This window comes from Belonocnema kinseyi, chromosome 4 (assembly GCF_010883055.1).
Source record: "Belonocnema kinseyi isolate 2016_QV_RU_SX_M_011 chromosome 4, B_treatae_v1, whole genome shotgun sequence".
NCBI lineage: Eukaryota > Metazoa > Arthropoda > Insecta > Hymenoptera > Cynipidae > Belonocnema > Belonocnema kinseyi.
The window spans coordinates 146554039-146573454 of record NC_046660.1 but is presented as its reverse complement, the minus strand read 5'-3'; the positions used below and the strand labels follow the sequence as shown (position 1 = coordinate 146573454).

Below are 19416 nucleotides of genomic sequence, written 5' to 3'. Positions count from 1 at the left end.
AAACACCGTTCCAAGTCATGAGTAACTGGCCCATTAAATTTAGAAACAATAAAAATGACATTCGAAGATTTAGGCAAAGAATGGGAAACTGAGCTAGCCAAGTCGAAAGTTAAAGGGCAAGTTTTACAAATAACAACTAAAAATTGAGAATATAAGCGAACAAAAGCCTAATAATGGTAACGGGGATAAAAACAATCTGGATAATAATAAAAATTTAAGGGAAAATGAAATTGTGAAAAGGATAACCAAAACGGAAACCCAAATAATCGGAGTAAAAAACAATATAGAAATCGATTTCCATTTTCAAAATTCGGATTTCCATTTCTCCCTTTCTCAAACCAATACCAACAAAATTACAGACCTAATTTCAGACCTAGATTCCCACCTGGTTTTCAATCAAATTTCCAACCGAGATTTCAACCAAACTTCCAACCCAGATTCACAAACAATAGATCAAGATACCCATTCAACCCGTTTAACCAAATTCTACCACCCGTCAACCAAATGACATTAGGTTCAATGCAAGGTCAAAGTAACACCATGATTGAGTTCCCAATAGAAAATGTTGAAAATAATTCAGAAAATCATAATAAACGAAATTCTCAAAAACCAAACTACGGAAATAAAAACCAAAAACCGACTAATAATTCTAACAAGAGCTTATAAAATAAAAACAGTCCGAATTCAAATAGAAAACAAGAAGACAAATCAAACGTAAAGGACAATACAGGTAATTCAAATTGTTATCATTGCGGTCTAGTAGCTCATTTTAAAAGAGAATGCCCGTACTACAATTACAACCAAGGAAACTGGAAAGGCGGGTATTAGAACAAAAAACAATACAACTTAATACCGAAACGCTGGAAACATTAAATTCGGACAAAGACGAAACGACGGAGACACGTTTTCATTTGATGAAAAAATTCGAAAATAAATTATTTCGAATTTTGGTTGATACAGGTGCCACACATTCGTACGCTGGCAAAGAATTACTGGAAAAAATCTGGGATTCTAGTTATTTAATCTTTAAACCCGTCTCGCGAAAATTAATGGTTGCGAACGGTGAAACGGTTGATATAATCGGGCAAGTAGTAATCCCAATTAAAATCGTTAAGCACACAAAACTCGTTATGTTCAGATTAGTCCCAAAGTTGAACTCCGTAGGCATTTTAGGTACGGACATGATGAAAACCCTACGGATAACCCTCGATTATGACTCAAAAACCTGGCGCCTACAAGGGACTCCCCCCACCCGCTCTCCTATGGAAGCTCATCCAATCGCACTACCCATCCCAATAACTGAGGTTAAAACCGAAAATAAACCTGACACTGTAGGAAAAGAAAATAAGGAAACTAAAAGGACTGATATTAGGGATAAAACATCATCGGAAAATAAAGAAATTAAGAATAATAATAATAATAAAGCGAAATTTTTAGATAGTCTTAACCTCAAAAGTACTAGAGAATTTAACAAAGACATTCCGACAGTCAAAGATAGCGAAATCTCCTTAGTACCTATCAACTCCAACCAATCCCAAAAAACCAAAAATGCCCATAATCCAGTAACAAATCCTACAAAAGATATCCCTAGCCTAATGAGCATCCCCCATGAGCAACAAATTCCAAATCCTCGAGAGCATACCCACCTACGACACTAGCGACGATTCAAGCACAAAAGACACTAATTTAAGGAAAAAAAAATTAATTTAAAGAAAAAAGTTATGAAAAATAAATCAGGGAAAATATATTATAATAGCAAATACGAGAACGAATATAAAAATAGCGATTATAATCTTTGGAATAATAAGAAAGTTACAAATCGGAAAGAATCAAAAACTGAATCTCAAAAAGCCAATGAGATATTAGAAAATTATAATAGAAATCAATGGGTTTCTTTTAAAAATAAGGTTCAAGGCCACGATCCCATTAAACAGCGATATTACCGCGTGAGCCCCAAAATAAAAGAAATAATTTACGAAACAGTAGACAAATTATTAGAACAGGGCGTAATAGAAACCTCTTGTTCCGATTGGTCAAATCCTATTTTTATGATCAAAAAACCTAGAAAAGATTATAGATTTTGCCTAGATTTTAGGAAAGTAAATAACATCACAAAAAAAGACTTATACCCAATCCCACTCATGACAGAAATATTGGACACTTTAAAATTAGCAAAATTCATTTCAAAAATTGATTTAAAATTAGCTTATTTACAAATTCCATTAGAAGAAAGCTTTAAACGTGTAACAGCATTCACAGTACCTGGAAAGTGCATGTACCAATTTAAGAGAATGCCATTTGGTTTAAAAAATGCTTCAGCCACTTTCCAGAGACTGATGGTCAAAATCATAACCCCAGATTTAAAGCCAAACGTTTTTTGTTATTTAGACGACATTGTTATAGTAACTCAAAATTTCGATGAACATTTAAAATACTTGAACATTGTACTAGATAAAATAAATGATGCAAATTTAACGATCAGTCCGGACAAATGTGAATTCGGCTGCTCAGAAGTCAAACATTTATGTTTTAAAGTTAACGATAAAGGATTGCAAATAGATCATGAAAAAATTCAACCAACATTAGAATCCCCTAAACCTAAGAATATTAAACAATTACAGTGCATAATAGGGATGGCAAGTTGGTTTAGAAAATTTATCCCACACTTTGCCGAATCAATAGAACCGATGAACAGATTACTTAAAAAAGGTTAACAATGGGATTGGGGATTAGAACAAGATAAGGCTTTCCAAAAAATTAAAGACCTTTCAACATCAGCACCCATATTAACATGCCCAGATTTTACTCAACCCTTCCTACTCGAAACCGATGCCAGTAATACGGGATTGGGAGCCGTACTTGCTCAAACGATCGACGGCATAAATTACGTAATGGTATATGCGAGCAGAAGCCTAAACGGGGCAGAATCTCGATACTCAGCATCTGAAAAAGAATGCCTAGCGGCAGTTTGGGCTATCCGAAAATTTAGGCTATATCGAGAAGGGTATAGTTTTAAAGTAATCACGGACCACTTAGCGTTAAAGTGGCTCTATAACCTAAAAAACCCCACTGGCCGATTAGCCAGGTCGGCACTGGAACTTCTTGAATATAACTACGAAGTCATAAACCGAAAAGGTAGTTCAAATTTTGTTCCTGCTGCTCTTTCGAGATTAGGAGAACCGGTAAAAAAGATAGCGTTTGTATGAGCATGTAGCATAGAAAAACCAAAAGCAGACATCAACGACAAAACGGACGAATGATACTCTACAAAAATAAGACAAGTTACAAAAAGGCCGGAAGCACACGAAAAATGGCGAATCCGAGATTCGCAACTCTATTTTTACAGAACCGACCGATTAAAATCTACTCTTTTACCAGACTCTAACCCATGGAAACTGGTCATACCCAAAAAATTACGAACACAGGTTTTGAAAGAAAATCACGATGACTTACAAGCAGGGCATTTAGGTTCCGAAAAAAACGCACGCGAGAAATTCCGAGTACTACTTCTGGCCAGGGATGTATTCGGAGGTAATCAAATACGTTAAAAATTGTAAAACATGCGAAAGAACTAAACCGAGTAACCAACCGAAATTAGGGCTGATGGGAAAAAGAATCGTTGAAGAACCATGGACCATGATTGCTGCAGATATCATGGGACCATTACCGATTCAAAAAAAGAGAAAGAACACCTAGACGATTTGCAATTCGCGGTTAATACTAGCAAAAATTCGTCAATACAATTCACCCCAGCATTCTTAAACTTAGTTCGGAAATTGGAACCACTCCAGTCCCTAAGAAAAAATGTAGAGAGCGATAGCAACATAGAATTTCAAAGCATAGATAAATGTACAGACAGACAAAGAAGATTACAAATCATAAAGGAAGAAGTCCAGAAAAACTTGGACGTAGCAAATAAAAGACAAGCGAATAGTTATAATTTGAGTAGAAGACCGGTAGAATTTAAAATATGAGACAAGGTTTTTAAAAGGGTAACTAAATTATCTAACAAAGCAGATTAAAAATCAGGTAAGCTTTACGATCAGTACGAATGATTTTAATTTAGAAAAAGTCAGTACAGATACTGACAAATAGCAACAGGAAACTGATACCTTTAGAATAGAAATTTAGATTTAAGCATTGGCAAAGGCAAAGGATCAATGGCATAAGACAAAACCTGACTTACTACATTTTAAGAACCATAAGAGACAGAAAAATTAATTTCCCTTTCAGAACCATGGAAGGCCAAGAAAAGTGTAGGCTCTGTATGAACCACATGCCGGAGAGCAGCTTAATAGAACACTTCAAACGCTGCAGGGCTTTACAATGGCTCATCCTCCGGAGAGCTGGAGTACCGGAGGATGTACTACGATATCACCCTCACCGACATGTCAGGAACATGTTCAAAAACGAATCGAAACAATAAAGCGAAAGGCAGGAGGGAGGGATACAAGAAGAAAGCAACATACAATCACAAGACGAAAACATGAGAATGATAGAACAACGGCTAATAAGGGTAAAGCTACATCATGGTCAGTCAGAATAAGAAAGGGCTGACATAGACAGGCAGTGGAGGGAACTCCGAAAGCAAAGAAATGTGGAACACGACAAATGACTACAACAGCTACAAATTAAAATAAAAAAAGATTAAAATTAAAATACACTATCTAACCAAATAAGGAAAAAACTAACAGCCACAAAAACACGTGTATTCCAGAACATTAAGATAAAGACCCCCTTAAAACAAAATTTAATTACTCTACAAACAAGACGCAAACATCCTTTCCTTTTTTTCTCTCTTTTTTTTTTTTTTTATATGTTATAGGAACCGCTGAACTACGGAAGAGAGCTGGAATTGAAAAAGAACCGAGAGCACGTCGTATTTTCTAAATAACCTCAAAAAACCCTAGAAAACCTTAAATGTCAATTTTGCGAAAAATTAATACCAGACAATTTACGTAATACACGACTCATTTTGTAATAACAGACCCTACAGATATAGACAAAATTACTCGACTCTAAACGACGTCTATATTTGAGAAACCGGGAGAGCGGTGAGCCAACGTATGAAGGAACATGAAAGTAAAGTCAGGCTAAAACACTTCACGCAATCAGCACTAGCTGAACATCATATCGAAACAGGTCATAACATTTTATTTGATGAAACAACAGTCATTGCAAAAGCACACAACAAATTTCCAAGAAAACATAGAGAAGCAATCGAAATCTTAAAACACCCTAATAACATCAATAGGGTCAATGGATATAATACCAATCCGATTTGGCTTTCCGTTCTCCCGGATTTTTTGAAAAAGACTTGATTGGCCAATAAAGTTCGACCAGTCCCCACGGTGGGGCGCTCTGGCCAATCACAGGCATCGTAGAAAGTATACCTAAGAACATCATGACCTGATTCCTCAGTTTCAGGTCAGCCCTGAAGATGTGAACTGCAATGTTCACGAAACGTCGGCAAACAATTCGTAGTTTTTTACACGAGTGAAACCCGAAATATCTCTTTTTATCAAAATGAATCATCATGAAAGCATAAAATCTATTCACTGATATTATTTGTATAAAATTACAAGTTAATGTTTCGTGATATATAATTTTACATGAGTCTGCTGTGTAATACTGAAGTTGAACAATAATAATTGAAGTACAGTGGAACCGCGGTTATATCCTCTCTGACTTATATCCTTTCGCGCTTATATCCTCTCGCGCTTATATTTCTGCATAACTCTCATTTTGCCATCTTAGCATTCACCACCTCACAGTACCACTATTTTGTGATAAGTTCCTTTTTAGTTGGTCAAAAACTGATTTCTCGCCGACCATTGGGTGATAATTAAAGTGCCCGTACATCCCTATATTATGTATCTGTTGCTGGAGGTCTTAAAAATTATTTTATTAAAAAATAAAGATTGAGCACTTGGCAAAATTGTCAAGAGATATGAAGACCCGATACATCCATAAAACTGAAAAAATCCAAAATTGTGATCTGTATACTCTGAAAGATCAAGATCTGAGTGAAAATGGCAGGGCAGAGCCGTCGATCACTATAGTGAATTAACTGTCACAATTAATTCAATCCAACATTTCTTAAACCATTCATTATTTAAAAGCATATCAATTATTAAAAGCTTATACATTTTATGCAGCTGTTTTGTGGTGAAGGTGAAGTGCAAGGAGTTTAAAGGTGTTCGTTAAATCCAACTTTAAATTCTTTTCTTTATAGGTACGGCACTGACTCAATATATATTTTTTCCGGATGATTTGTGAACGAAAGAAAGAAAACTTGTCGAATATCCGAGATTTTTCGAGGTCCTCGGATCAATAAAATGCTGAAAAATAGAAAAATTTGTTGAGGAAATGATCACTTTCACGACAAATATGAATTTTGCTAAAGATAGAAATCAGCGGGTAGCAGACGACAGCATCAGAACGGTTAGAATGGTTTGCAAATTTATTTTTTTATTCGCAATTCTGACATAATAGAAGAATTCTCGACATATACCAGGTTTTCAAAGGGTCGTCTGCTACCGGCTGATTTCTATCTTTCGAAAAATTCATATTTGTCGTTAAAATAATCATTTACTCAACAAATTTGTCGATTTTTCAACATTTTATTGATCCGAGGATCTCGCAAAACCCCGGATATTCGACAAGTTTTCTTTGTTTCGTTCACAAACCCTTCGGAAGAAATATGTATTGAGTCAGTGTCGTACCTATAAAAAATAATTCAAAGTTGGATTTAACCAACACTATTAATGGTACTTTTTTGCTATTGAGTAAATATAGTGTAGCAGAGGTGTATTTTTAGTGATAAATTAATATTTGAGATATTATTTGCATTCAATACAAACATTAACATTAAGTATTATTCCTGTGAAGCATATAATTTGTTATAAAATTCTGTTGCTGATATAAAATGCGATAGCAACTTATTGAGATTTTGAGGTTAAGATTACATTTTACAATTCAAGAGTCAACTGCTTACAGTTAAAAAATGTATAAAAAAGAAGTGGGATGAAAATATAAAAAGCTATTTTTTATTTTAATCCTGATTTAAATAGTTTCTGTTCTTTCACTAAAATTTTACAAATTTGAATGAAGTTGTTGTGAAATTTGTATGAAAAATTTCACTAATTTTCAATGTATTTCAAATACAGAATATCTTTTTCGTATTAACAAGAATGAGCAAAAGTTTAATTTTCGTAAAGTTTTTGTAGTACATTTTCGTAACTTCTCATAGAAAAAAAAAATATTTTATAGATTTTTGATCTTTGCTAACAAAAACAGCTAGAAAACAATTTAATTTTGTATTTATTGTTAAAATTTTTGTTTGCAATACTTTTTTCCTTCTTTAATTTAAGAACGTAAATACTAGAAACTATTGAAGAATACAGAATTTTAATAAAATGCACAATTGCCCAAACGACTCTTAATAAAAATAAGAAAGAAATAATGATCAAATAGCATAATTATATTAAATGTTTGTCAAAAATCGAATAAACAAAAATTTTAAACAATAAACGCGGAACCTTACGGCTATCAGCCAAGCGCTCTACCAGGAGCTACCGATGCTTCGAAATAATCTAGCAGCGGCTCGATGACCATATGTTCGCAATTTTTAAAATGCATTTTTCTCGAAAATGGATCAAATTTGCATCTTCTTGATTTTTCTCAGAAAACCTCTGGTATAAACTTTTCTTTGAGGTGTGTATCAATTTAAACCAAAAAAATCAGACCTATAGGTCCCATTGTTAGTGTGAGTTTTCACATTAGTGGCAGAGATGAGCATGAAAGTGTAAGGTAGTGGGAATTGTTGATGCTGAGTTTTTCTGATATTTGTGGTGAAATTTAGGATGAGTAGATTGTGGAAGTTTATAGAAGGGTGTGGATGTGAGAGATTAATTGGAGGTTTGTGAGATTGAAAAGGGGAGGAAGATATTTTTGAGGGTTGAGGCAGATTTGTGTGGAAGTTGAGGTTGGGTTGGTTGAAGATTTGTGAAAGGGTGGACGGTCTGGGTTGATCAGATTGTTAGTAGTAGGTTTGAGTAGCGACGGAGAAATGCAAGACAGGTACCAGATCGCAACGATAGATAGAGTCAGGGACGGATAAAAGGCGGGAGCGTATGAATTGAATTCACGGCTAGCGGAGCGAGTATCGTCGCCGAAAACACGGATTTAGAGCAGGAAGTGTCTAGTACACCGAAAGATGAGATCAAAGAAAGGAAGGAAAGAGGAAAGTACAAGGGGAAGAAGTCAGGGAACAGTTAGAAAAGAGCATGCATTTATTAAAACAAAAGCTAGAGAAGCAGGAATATAATAATAAAAAGGTGGAGGTGATGCCAGGTAGGATGAAGAAACTAGAAAGTTCGAACCGGGTTTTTGGTGGGGGCGAGAGTGGAAATACGGTGAAGGAAAGGCTGAGAAAAATAGAACAAAGAATAGAAAGGAAAGGGAGGTAAGAAAGAAAAAGAAACATAGTGATAAAGGGCATAAGATAGAGGGGAAGGAGCTGAAGGAAGGAGTGGAAGAACTACAGAAAAGGATTACTACGAAGGTAGAAGAGGAAGTGAGAAGTGTAGGAAGGGAAGAGCAAATCGGCAAGATAATAGTACTGCGAGAATAAAGATATGGGAACATAATAGGGAAGTGATGACAAAGAAGAGAATTTTATATGGAAGCTCGGAGAGAATAGAGGATGATTTGACATGGGTAAGAAGGAAGATGCAGTATAAGTCAAGGGAAATATCGGAAGAAGAAAGAAAAAAGGGAAGAAGAACATGGGTTAAGTATGGGAGAATACAGATGGACGGAGTATGGTGGGAGTGGGATGAAGAAAGGGAAGAGATAGTAAGAAATGAGGTGCAGGAAACTGGGAGAGGAAGGAACGGGAGATAGGAAAATAAGAAATAGTATGAAGGAAAAAGAGACGAAAAACGAAAGTAGGGAAGAATGGTAGGTGTGTTACTGGAATATATCAGGATTGGGGAGAAAGGATAGGGAGTTTATGAGAAGTTTGACACAATGGGATGTAGTCATAATGATGCAGACGTGGCTAAATGAAAAGGGATGGGAAAGAATAAGGGGTAGCTCATCAAGAGATTACAAATGGCAAGTACAAAATGCAAATATGAAGAATAAAGAGGACAGATCGATAGGAGGAATGGCGATGCGAGTAAGGAACGAATATGTAACATGGAAACAAAAGAAAGAGAGGAAATAACAAAAAGAAGGAATAATAGTAGAAGAGTTAAAGGTGGGAGGAGAGAAATGGAAGATGGTATAGAGGGAGATGAGAAAGGAGAATATACACGCTCAGGGGGTGAAAGGGTAACAGTAATTGATTATGTGATAGTGGATGATGAGGTAAGAGAGAAGGTCAAGAAACTTGAGGTACACTGTAAAAAACGTTGGTGTAAATTTACATCCTGCCATGATGGAAATTATTCGATCGGCGTGGCACATAATAAATAAGAAGAATTGTGTAAAAATACATATTTTTCTTCTCGATCTGCGTTTGCCATTAAAAAACACGCAGGACCTAATTATCCCATTGTTGACCGTGAAATTACGTACGGGTCGTAAGTCAACACACACAGTTAAACTGAAACATCCTTTGTAGTTATTGAAAATATAATTTTAGCTGTCCTACAGACAAGCAAGTCGTCCAACGTGTCAGTAGGGCGATTCAATTATGTAAAGGCCCCTACAACCTCACAGTTGTCATTTAACGAAGAGGTAAGTTCCGTTGAGCTCTCTTGGCTCATTGATTTGAGAGCCAACAGCTTTGCTTGAGGACATTCCACCAACAATCAGGTATTGTCATATCACATAACTAAAGTCTGCCAGGCCCTTTCGAAATTATTTACAGTAGTGGGAATGCTGGCGATCAATTAAGCGAGTTCACGGATCACACTCACTTTGAGGTAATGTAGCTTCTGAAAAGTAGGCAAGTCCGTGTCTTTTCGCACCATTGAATCAAACAAATCGTGGAATGCAGGTCATTTCATGTACACGCCCGAGAATATTTGCATTTTCAAACGTGGGATGGATTTCTGTTTATTTGCAACTGACTATCTTTAAAGAAAATTAATACGACTTATTTATGTTAAAAAAAATATCCAGTTTGGCTCTATATAGAAGTCTGAAGTGACAGTTCGCGACCACGTGGTAGCAGAAGAAAAAACAGCTGCTGCAGTGAAGTGAACAAGAGGTGAGACGTTCGAAAACATATGGATAATGTTTATGGTACACTTACTAGTGTGAGCTCGTCAACACCACTCCACGCTCCTGTTTGTTTGAGTCACGGCCTTTAGTGGCTGCCGCTCTCTCCTTTCGTCCTATTACTTCTGGTCACGCCACGTTCTTACCTTTTCTTTTTCCTGATGTCACACTATTGTCCAGACTGCACCTACTGTTGTGACTAATGCAGCTGTTTGAACTGGAATTATCCGGTTTCCCTTTCGAAGCGACGCCAAGATTCAGAGTTTGGTCTTTTTTCACATAACTGCACTTTATTCCAACTTTTTTCACACACTTCTTTCGACTATCGCGATCCGGCTGTCGAAGGACCAATAATGTTTGGGATTCGAACTTGTAAAATGATCCGAAAGTGAAATTAGGCATGTAGGGTGAGAAATAAAGCTACGTTTTTCTTTTAAGCAATGATAATTGTACCCATTTTCCGAAGGTGAAAAAAGGATACCTCAAGTTAGTAATATTGTTCAGTGCAAAAGGAGGTATAGTTGGTATTGTTAGTGATTATTAGAGAGAAATGTAGTAACATTATGTATTTATTATTTTAGCAACGAAATTACATTTAGTAAACGAAGAACATTTAGTAACGTAACTACCAGAAAGTATTACGTTCATGAGGGCCGTACGCAATCCGAGATCACGTGCGATCATGATAGAAAAAATAAAATAAAAACTATGGGAACAGAAAAGTTTCCAGCACACTGCCTTTAACGGGTCTTGAGATCTAGACTGCTTCCCGTGAAGAACTATAAACATCTTTATTTAGTTTAAATTCGCTTAATTTTTCTCAAATTTACTCAACTGCTTTTAAAGTCATTAGAATTTGTACATTGCTGAAAGCATACACTTTTTAAAAGATTTTTGCTCAATTAAAAAACAAAGAAAATTTACCTTATTTAATACTTGATTAATAGTAAGTGGGTGTAATATTCGTCACCCCCTTTATCGGGTTGTCACTGGATTTCCGTGACAAAAGCGTAGCTCTTGTTTGTTGTATTCCCAAGTCCGATTTTCGTGAAGGCGCAACCTTTTAAACAAAGCTAATCATTTTCCAAATTGTTTAAAGCGGTTTCAGGGCATTGAAGAAACACATTTGAAGCAAATGAAAGAATTCCTTTCGATCTACGTAGACTTTCTCCAAACCAATCACGAAGAAGTGGGCCGAGTTCACGCAGACTTTAAACATCACTGTTTAGCCATGACAGTAGAAGATTTGTTACAGCAGTTTGTGCAGAGTAAATGCACGGGATTTGAAAAACCAGGTAAATATTTCATTTTCTAACATTGCATTTTTTTCTTGAGAAGCAGTTTCAAAAAAAAAAAAAAAAACAACAATCTGGTTCAGATCAGTTTATTTCGCTCTTTTATGACAAAAACTGAACTAGCATCTTTGCTGTTGTTATTCTTTCGGCGCCGCTTGTTTTTTATATGGTGCGTGAAGCACTCCCTGGCGTTCAGACTATAAAATCCAAATAATACGCCAAATCCAAGCACCTGAACCGAATTAGATTGTGATCAGAGTGTTTAAGAAAATCGCGGAAGCCTGCGTATCTGATCCAAACCATGAAGCTATAAGGAAATTAGTTGGAAATTATTTAACGTAAGAAATAAACGAGATTTGGAGGAACTTATAGTTAAAATATCAAAAAGCGCGCTATCCTTGTTTAACATATTATTATAAATTTATAAAAAAATATTTTTACACTTCAATTATTCTGAAATATATGCATCCGATGCGATAATTTACTTAATGATAATAATTTATAATATGCCCCTCTCGATCGCTACACGGGAAACTGTCTAGGATCGGGGGACAAATTATAATTTCCCATATAATTTCCTATATAGTTTCCAAATTTTTTCTCCTACGTAGTTTCCTACATGAGATTTTGAAATAGTGATTCTATTAAACCATCTCGAAATTATAACAATATGTGGTATATAATTTTTTTTCACAAAACAGGCCTGATTGAATACGAAGAAGTGATGACAAGTCTAGCAGAACTTGTGGGTAATTCTTCAGATGAAGTTAAAAATTTGGAAACATCCAAAGAAGTGTCAAAGGGTACTAATGCAGAAACAGGAGTTGCTGGTAAAAAAATCTACTAAGTGAATTTCGATAGAAATATAAGTTCACTATATAGTAATAAATTGCCCTTTTTTCGAGAAACAACTTAAAATTCAATGTAAATTCAACTGTATTTATGGCTAAATCATTTTACTGGATTTGAGCTGAAGTAAAATTATTTTTAATTAATTTTAGGTCGTGAAAAAGCCTGCATGATAAGAAAATAAAAAGTTATGTTTATTGGGTACAAAATAAAATACTTAACCGTATACTTAACAGTATATTTCAAAAAGCTTCATGTAACAAGACCTGTTTAAAATTTATTGTATTATTTAATATTCTCAGACGATAATGATATATGTAGGGGCGGGGAGAGTACTGCTGAACGGTGACCTACTATTGGTGTCACTACCCTACATATTGTCGCATAAGAGGATACGCTATGTCCATTGACCATCATAATTAACAATATTTTGAAGAAAGAACTGGCAAATATTGCATTGTAGTGATTTAATTGAATACTTTTTCAAATGTATATTCCTTCTATACGTTAGTCCTTAGTTAGAAAATTTAACATTTCATTGTAAATTAATTTGTTATACTACTTTTTACATTCTCCTTATTTATGATAGTGTTAATTTTCATCTTAATTTGGACCTGCCCAGTTATCGTAATTTCTGGGAGTTCTGGGACCACCTGCGTCACAAAAACGAGGTTTTCGATGTCTCTCTGTCTATGGGTTCGTCTGACTGTCGCCTGACCATGCGATTACTACTATTAAAATAATTTTTCACAACACTGTCATGAAAACGGCATGTTTCATGCTTATGGACTGAATGTAACAATGGCATATTTCGAACGATGTGAGTGAAGACGCAGGAAATTACTCTTTTTGGAGTCTCGTGACATTACAATCGCAAAAAGGGCTCTTTCCATTAGCATTCTCACATTTCACAATAGTTGAAATGGAGATAGTTAGATTTTAGTTGGATGAAAATAGAGACAGATCGATTTTTCTAGGGATAGCTGCAGCGAGCTCGTCTCGCCACCTAGTGATAGGGAAGCTTACAGCCGCTAGGTAGCACCAGCTGCTCTAGTCAAAGTTCCGCATAAATTTAAATTGGATAAATGAAAAAATCCTTTTATTATACAGAAATGTTAATTTTTTTTCAAAATGAATAACTTAAACTTTTAACTCGTTTTGTGAATAACCTAGAAACTTTTATTACTAATTTGTATTAGAAAGAGCAATTTTTCATTATTCCAATTCAAAGTTTCGCGGAACTTTGACTAGAGCCAGAAAAGTCGAAAAAACTATATGATCTGGCATATGAAAAGTTTTTCAAATGGAAGTCGGAGAATAAAGCCATTACGTCGGAAAATTGTTTGATTGTCTATTTCAAAGAATTAATTAAAACATTGAGGAAGTCCAAGACTTCTTCAAAAACGCTCCATACGAAATTTACCTTTCAACAAAGGTAATTATAATTCAGAAAATAACAAATAAAAAATATAAAAAAACGAATACACAGTCACATGCACATAGCAAACACACACACAACCAGGAATATAGTATTTACAGTACACTATATGCAGAAATATGAATACTTTTATAATTTTCAGGTCGTTTTAATATTTGGCATTAGTTGTTGCTGCAGAAAGGACGAAATTCACAAAGTAAAATCTCCAGATGTAAAAAAAACAAGGAGAACTACTGCAGGTTAAAGTTATTGAAACGAAAAACAAAAAACCAAGGTATTTTATGATCAATTCGGAATTCGTTCTTATCGTGGAGAAGTACATGGCCCTTCGTCCCAAAAATGCACTCAATGTTAATTTTTTTCTCAACTACCAAAAGGGCAGGGGCACAATTGAAGTAATCGGCATCAATCAAATTGGAAGCATGCCTAAGCAAATCGCCGCATTCTTGAATTTTAGTGAACTAGGAGCACATACAGGTCACTCGTTTCGTAGAACATCAGCTACATCTTTTCGGATTCAGGGGCAAAGATTTTGGAATTACAACGTCATTGCGGTTGGCAGTCTTGTGCTGTTGTACAAGGTTACGCCGACGAGTCTTTAGAGTATTAAAAGAAAACTGCAGATATGATTTCGAACGTAATCAATTTTCTGCACCAAAAGACGACGTAGAGCAGTTAACTGAATCGCCACTCAAAAAAAAACGCTCGAAAACGACCAAATCTGATATCACAACGTCGAAAAACAAATTTACAGGAAAAAAAGAAGGTGTTGAATAATTGTAATGTTACAATTAACTACAATAAATAAACTCTTGAATAAATAAACATTTTCTAAAAAATTATATAGTAATGATAATAATAAGTTTAGGACAATAAAGATAATTTGCAATATTAAATTTTATATTTTATTGTTATATTTTTATTTTTATTGTTCTCTTTTATATTCTAGTTTAAAATTCCACTGTTTGGTTAAAAAATCCATGTATTTCGGTAAAAATTCTTATTTTTTGTTAGAAAATTAATCTTCTTGGTTGAAAATTCATTAATTTTTTTGGAAATACAGTATTTTCACTTCAAATGTTATGAATTCAAAGTGTTTGAAATCGAATTTAATAATAGTACCCAGATTAATTTTATTCAAAAGAATGTATTTCCCTATTTTCGTGAAATCTCTTTATTTCCCCTGTCTTCAGAGTACTTTGTTCTGTGAAGCTTATCGATAAAGTTGAAAACAATTTTTTTACTTCTTATTGTAAAAAGTATCGTGCGTGTCTCGCGGGAGGCCCTCCCACTTGATACGCAATATATTATTATAATCGGAACTTAATTTTCTACACTCATTCGTGGTCGAAAAATACAGGTTTCGAATTGGCTACTCTATTTACATAGCCTCTCTGCTTGTTATTTTTGATCGGATTCTTTTTTCAATTTTGAAAAGGACGTTTTAAAGCCTTCAGACTATTTAAACGAGCTACTTGCATCTTTAAAAATACTTACCTTAGTGCCTGCGTAGAATATACTCTGAAGCTTCTCCGCGTCTGAGAACCTCAGTGAATATTCAGACATTTCTATCGGTAGGGAAACCCGAAAAATTTGGTATTCAAATTTAGATTTAGTACGCAAATCTGCAAAGGATATAGCATCGTTGTCATTTTTTCCGTATAAATCCATAACATGAGAAAGACCTTCAATTTCCCTAGAATTACCCAAGTTAGTAGAAACAAAAGGCACAGTGAGGAATTTTTCTGTATGAATTTGATCTTTACGAGTCTCAACACATAATAATATGTCACCCGTACATTTATTATTCCGTATCCTGGTATTCTCAAAATAATGGCCAGAATATCCTTAGGGCTTCCCCTATTTTCTGCATCTAGGGGAAAATGATATTTTTGGAGAATTATTAAATTTATGAAATCCATAAAAATTGATTAAATCGCTAAAAACCATATTTTATCATATCGTATTTATTATTTATTACAATAATTCTAAGATTTCCATACTTTTATAGTAACTAATCGGTGACCGATATTTATTTGATGGCACTGATATAGGTGAAAATCAACTTTATGGCTTTGAACGGAGCCAAAGAACAAAACCCACCGCGCCCACTTTGCGCGTTCATTCTATTTGGCACAAATACTGAATTTCCGCACCATCACAAGTCATGATATATTAACAATTTTTCATAAGGACAACCGCAGGATTTCGCCGGGAGCAGGCGCTAATCTGAAAAATTGCATCCGCTCCCAGCGAAATCGCGGTAAAATTTCAGCCACAACCACGTGTCACGACCGTGAGGTAGGTGGTTACAGTCTGTGACGGAATCAATGCGACGATCCGGCAAAAGTTTCGTGCACCCTGAGAACACGGAGCTATCCAAGGTATGCCGCCTTCTGCATTTTTCCTGCAAGTGTTTTAGCATATTATTGACACGCAAGGATGCTTTCAGGCTATTAACGAGTGAAAGCTTGGCTCATCCAAGAGTGCCAAGGTTAATGCCGTAAGAGTGCCAGAGAAGGCAATAAATCACTCTTAGTGCCGCATTGTTCCTTTGGATGTAGGTCGTTCCCGCAAGAGTTGGACAACTAGATAGTATCTGAGCTAAATGCTCGGGGTGTGCATGGCATGCTCTGTAGCTACCATCGGGAATGTCCTGGCTCAAAATGTGGCGAACGTATGTTAAGGTGGAAATGACACCGTCTTGGCATGCCAAAATGAAACCGTCCGTACCAGACTTCAATCCGGGAGATTTAAGGAAACCAAACGTTAGCTCATACAACATTGACTGATCCTCCACACTTCTGTGGAAGATACCGTGCATCCTCTTATCGAGGAGCTGTTCACGAAAGTTTTTCTTTTGTGCTTCCTCGCATCCGGGATTTCAGTAGTGAGTGCTCTTCTTCGTGATTCCTGACCATTTTAAGAAGAGGGTCTCTTCCATTTGCGACTCTATGTGGTGTACCCAGAATAATCCTGTTGTGTAGACATTCAAGGCTCAATATTCCGCGGCCACCTTGACGGCGTGAGATGTACAGTAGCGGAACAGAAGACTTAAGATGCATGCTTTTGTTCATGTGCATAACCTTTCTTGTCCCGATATCAAGGGAACTGAGCTCGTTCTTTGTCCATGGAAATACTCCAAATGAATAGAGTACTACCGAGACGGCAAGCATGTTCTTTGCAGATACTATGTTTCTCGTCGACAGTTCGGAAGACCAAATCTGCCGGATGAGACGTTTGTATCTGCTTCGGAGAGTATGCCTTATAGATGTCACATCCTGAATGTGGTTCTGTGGCATGCCCAGGTATGTATAAGTCTCTCCAGCGCAAAGGTGTCGTATAGCGCTTCTATCAACGAGCTCAACGATCTTCGAGCTCAACGATCTTCAGAGATGCCATTAAGTTTTCCTCGCTTCAAATAAACCTTGGCGCATTTATCTAACATAAATTCCATTTCAATTTCCTTAGTATATCGTTCGACAATCCCTAGAGTTAGATGTAGTTCCTCTTTGTTTTTAGCATAGATCTTAAGATCGTCCATGTAAAATACATGAGTGACCTTGTACTTTCGATCTGCAGGTTTGCCGCACAAGTACCCATTAGAATGGCGAAGTGTTAGAGATAGTGGCAATAATGTAAGGCGGATGAACCTTGAAGGTTTCCAAAAGACAGATGATAAGTCTATGGGAGGTCGAATCGAAAGCTTTCCGATAATCAATCCAGGCCATCGATAGGTCACGCTGGTAGAATGCTGCATCTTTGCAGACACATCCATCGATGAGCCGGTTCTCTCGACATCCGGCTACGCCTTTCTTTGAGCCTTGTTGTTCATTCATTTCTTGCCACACAGGTTCAATTGCACGAACAATCCTATCATTTAGGATAGCTGTGAATATCTTATAAAGTGTGTTCAAACATGTTATTGGCCTGTAATTCTTTGGGTCAGCTAAGTTGCCTATTTTCGGCAGGAGTATTGTGCGCCCTTCTACCAACTACTCCGGAATCGGCTCTTCTGACTTCAAATATGATGTGAAAATACAGGCCAAATGCTGATGGGTTGAAGAAAACTTCTTCCACCAGAAGGTTTTGATACAATCTGGTCCCGGTGCGGAATAGTTCTTCATCCCTCTTAATTCTTTTTTCACCTCCTCGGGAGTGATGGTTGGGCATTCTTTATCAGGTGTTATGAGGGCAACACATAATTCTTTGAAGCTATTTATATTTTCTGAGTCTTCGTCCAGTCTATGCTGCACTTTCTAGACTTCTCTCCAAAATACTTCGACTTCCTCTGGTTTGGGTGGGTGTTCGATAGTAACCGGAGGGTCTTGGAAGAGTCGAGATGGGTCAGAGAGAAACTGTTGATTTTCTCTGAGCCACCTCTCCCTCCATTCTAGACTTCTCTTAGCGGCAGATAGTATCCGTATTCTCTCAACAATATGCTGCCTGATGGTCAGCAGCTTTGACTTCTTAAGTGTGTGATAACGGGTCCGGAGTTTGCGCGCGAACTTTCGATCCTTGGCGGTAAAATTCCTGCCAGATGTGATGTAGTCAATCACACATTGAATGCGGGACGCATACTGTCTTGCCCAGCCTATCTTTATGGCAAGTTGATGCATCCGACTGTTGGTCTTATGATCAACCGTTGGTTTTGTCTTACGGTTCGCATCGGCCAAAGCTCTCGCTGCATTATACACACAATAATTGATAGCCCAGAGGTCAGATTTTCCGGAAAAATGTCCACGAAGCTCGTCATCTATTTCAGTCAGATCTTTAGGCTTGAGAGAAACCTTGGTGTTTATGTTTCTCCGGGTCGTAAAGCATCGCTCTTCCTCTATTGGATGCCTGCCCGCGATTGGTCTTAGTGTCGCCTCTCTTTCTCTGTTGCCGGCTTGTTCTAGCTGTGGTAGAGTAGGCGTTCCGCATACATAGTCCTTTTTTCTGAGTAGTTCAGCATGGTTTCGCAGACGTTGCTGCGAAAAGTGTGATAGCTCCGGGTGTTTCTCGCACCACAGAACATGCAGCCGTGCCATGTAACCCCGTTCAGGGGCCACACTCGCATCGTAGCACTCTAGCAAGTCGTGATTCAGTCGCTCCGTCCACCCAAAGGTCGCGAGATCCCGCCGATCCATCGCATTGAATCCATTTTCATTGGCGTACTGTTTTTTTGAACCGCACTTACTACAACTATGTTTGGTGTTGTCATTGTTGTTCCCACGAGAAGCTAGGGAAAGGGGTTCGTCCATCCTTGTAGAGCCCTGCATGCAAGGATAAGGCTCCGTACTTTGAGAGTGTATATATATATATATATATATATATATATATGTGCGTGCGCGCGCGCGCGTGTGTGTGTGTGTGTGTGTGTATGTATGTATGTACAGTGCAACTTCTCCATAACGGACACTCACGGTGAACGACTTTCTGTCCGTGTATAGGAGAGGTGTCCGCCCTAGAGAGGTTTCCACTCCAGAGAGTGAATTGCTAAATAGTAATATGTTTATGTGTACCAGGTGTATACATATGAAACCGGTATTTTTTCAAGAAAAAAACACATTTATTTCAAGAGAATGATAACAAATATTTTATTCAAAGTATGCGCCC

At 36.7% G+C, this 19416-nt stretch overlaps 1 protein-coding gene across 3 annotated transcripts in view; it reads left to right on the top strand.

Annotated features, from left to right (window-relative positions):
* The window catches only part of LOC117170749 (F-BAR domain only protein 2), a 201048-nt gene that overhangs the window by 45131 nt on the left and 136501 nt on the right, over positions 1-19416 (top strand). For 2 of the 3 annotated variants that reach the window (XM_033357783.1, XM_033357781.1), the window contains 2 exons: positions 11333-11528; positions 12230-12358. In XM_033357783.1, coding sequence (XP_033213674.1) covers positions 11333-11528; positions 12230-12358 — 325 coding nt within the window. The remainder of the gene's footprint in view (positions 1-11332; positions 11529-12229; positions 12359-19416) is intronic. The other variant, XM_033357782.1, reaches the window with a different exon arrangement.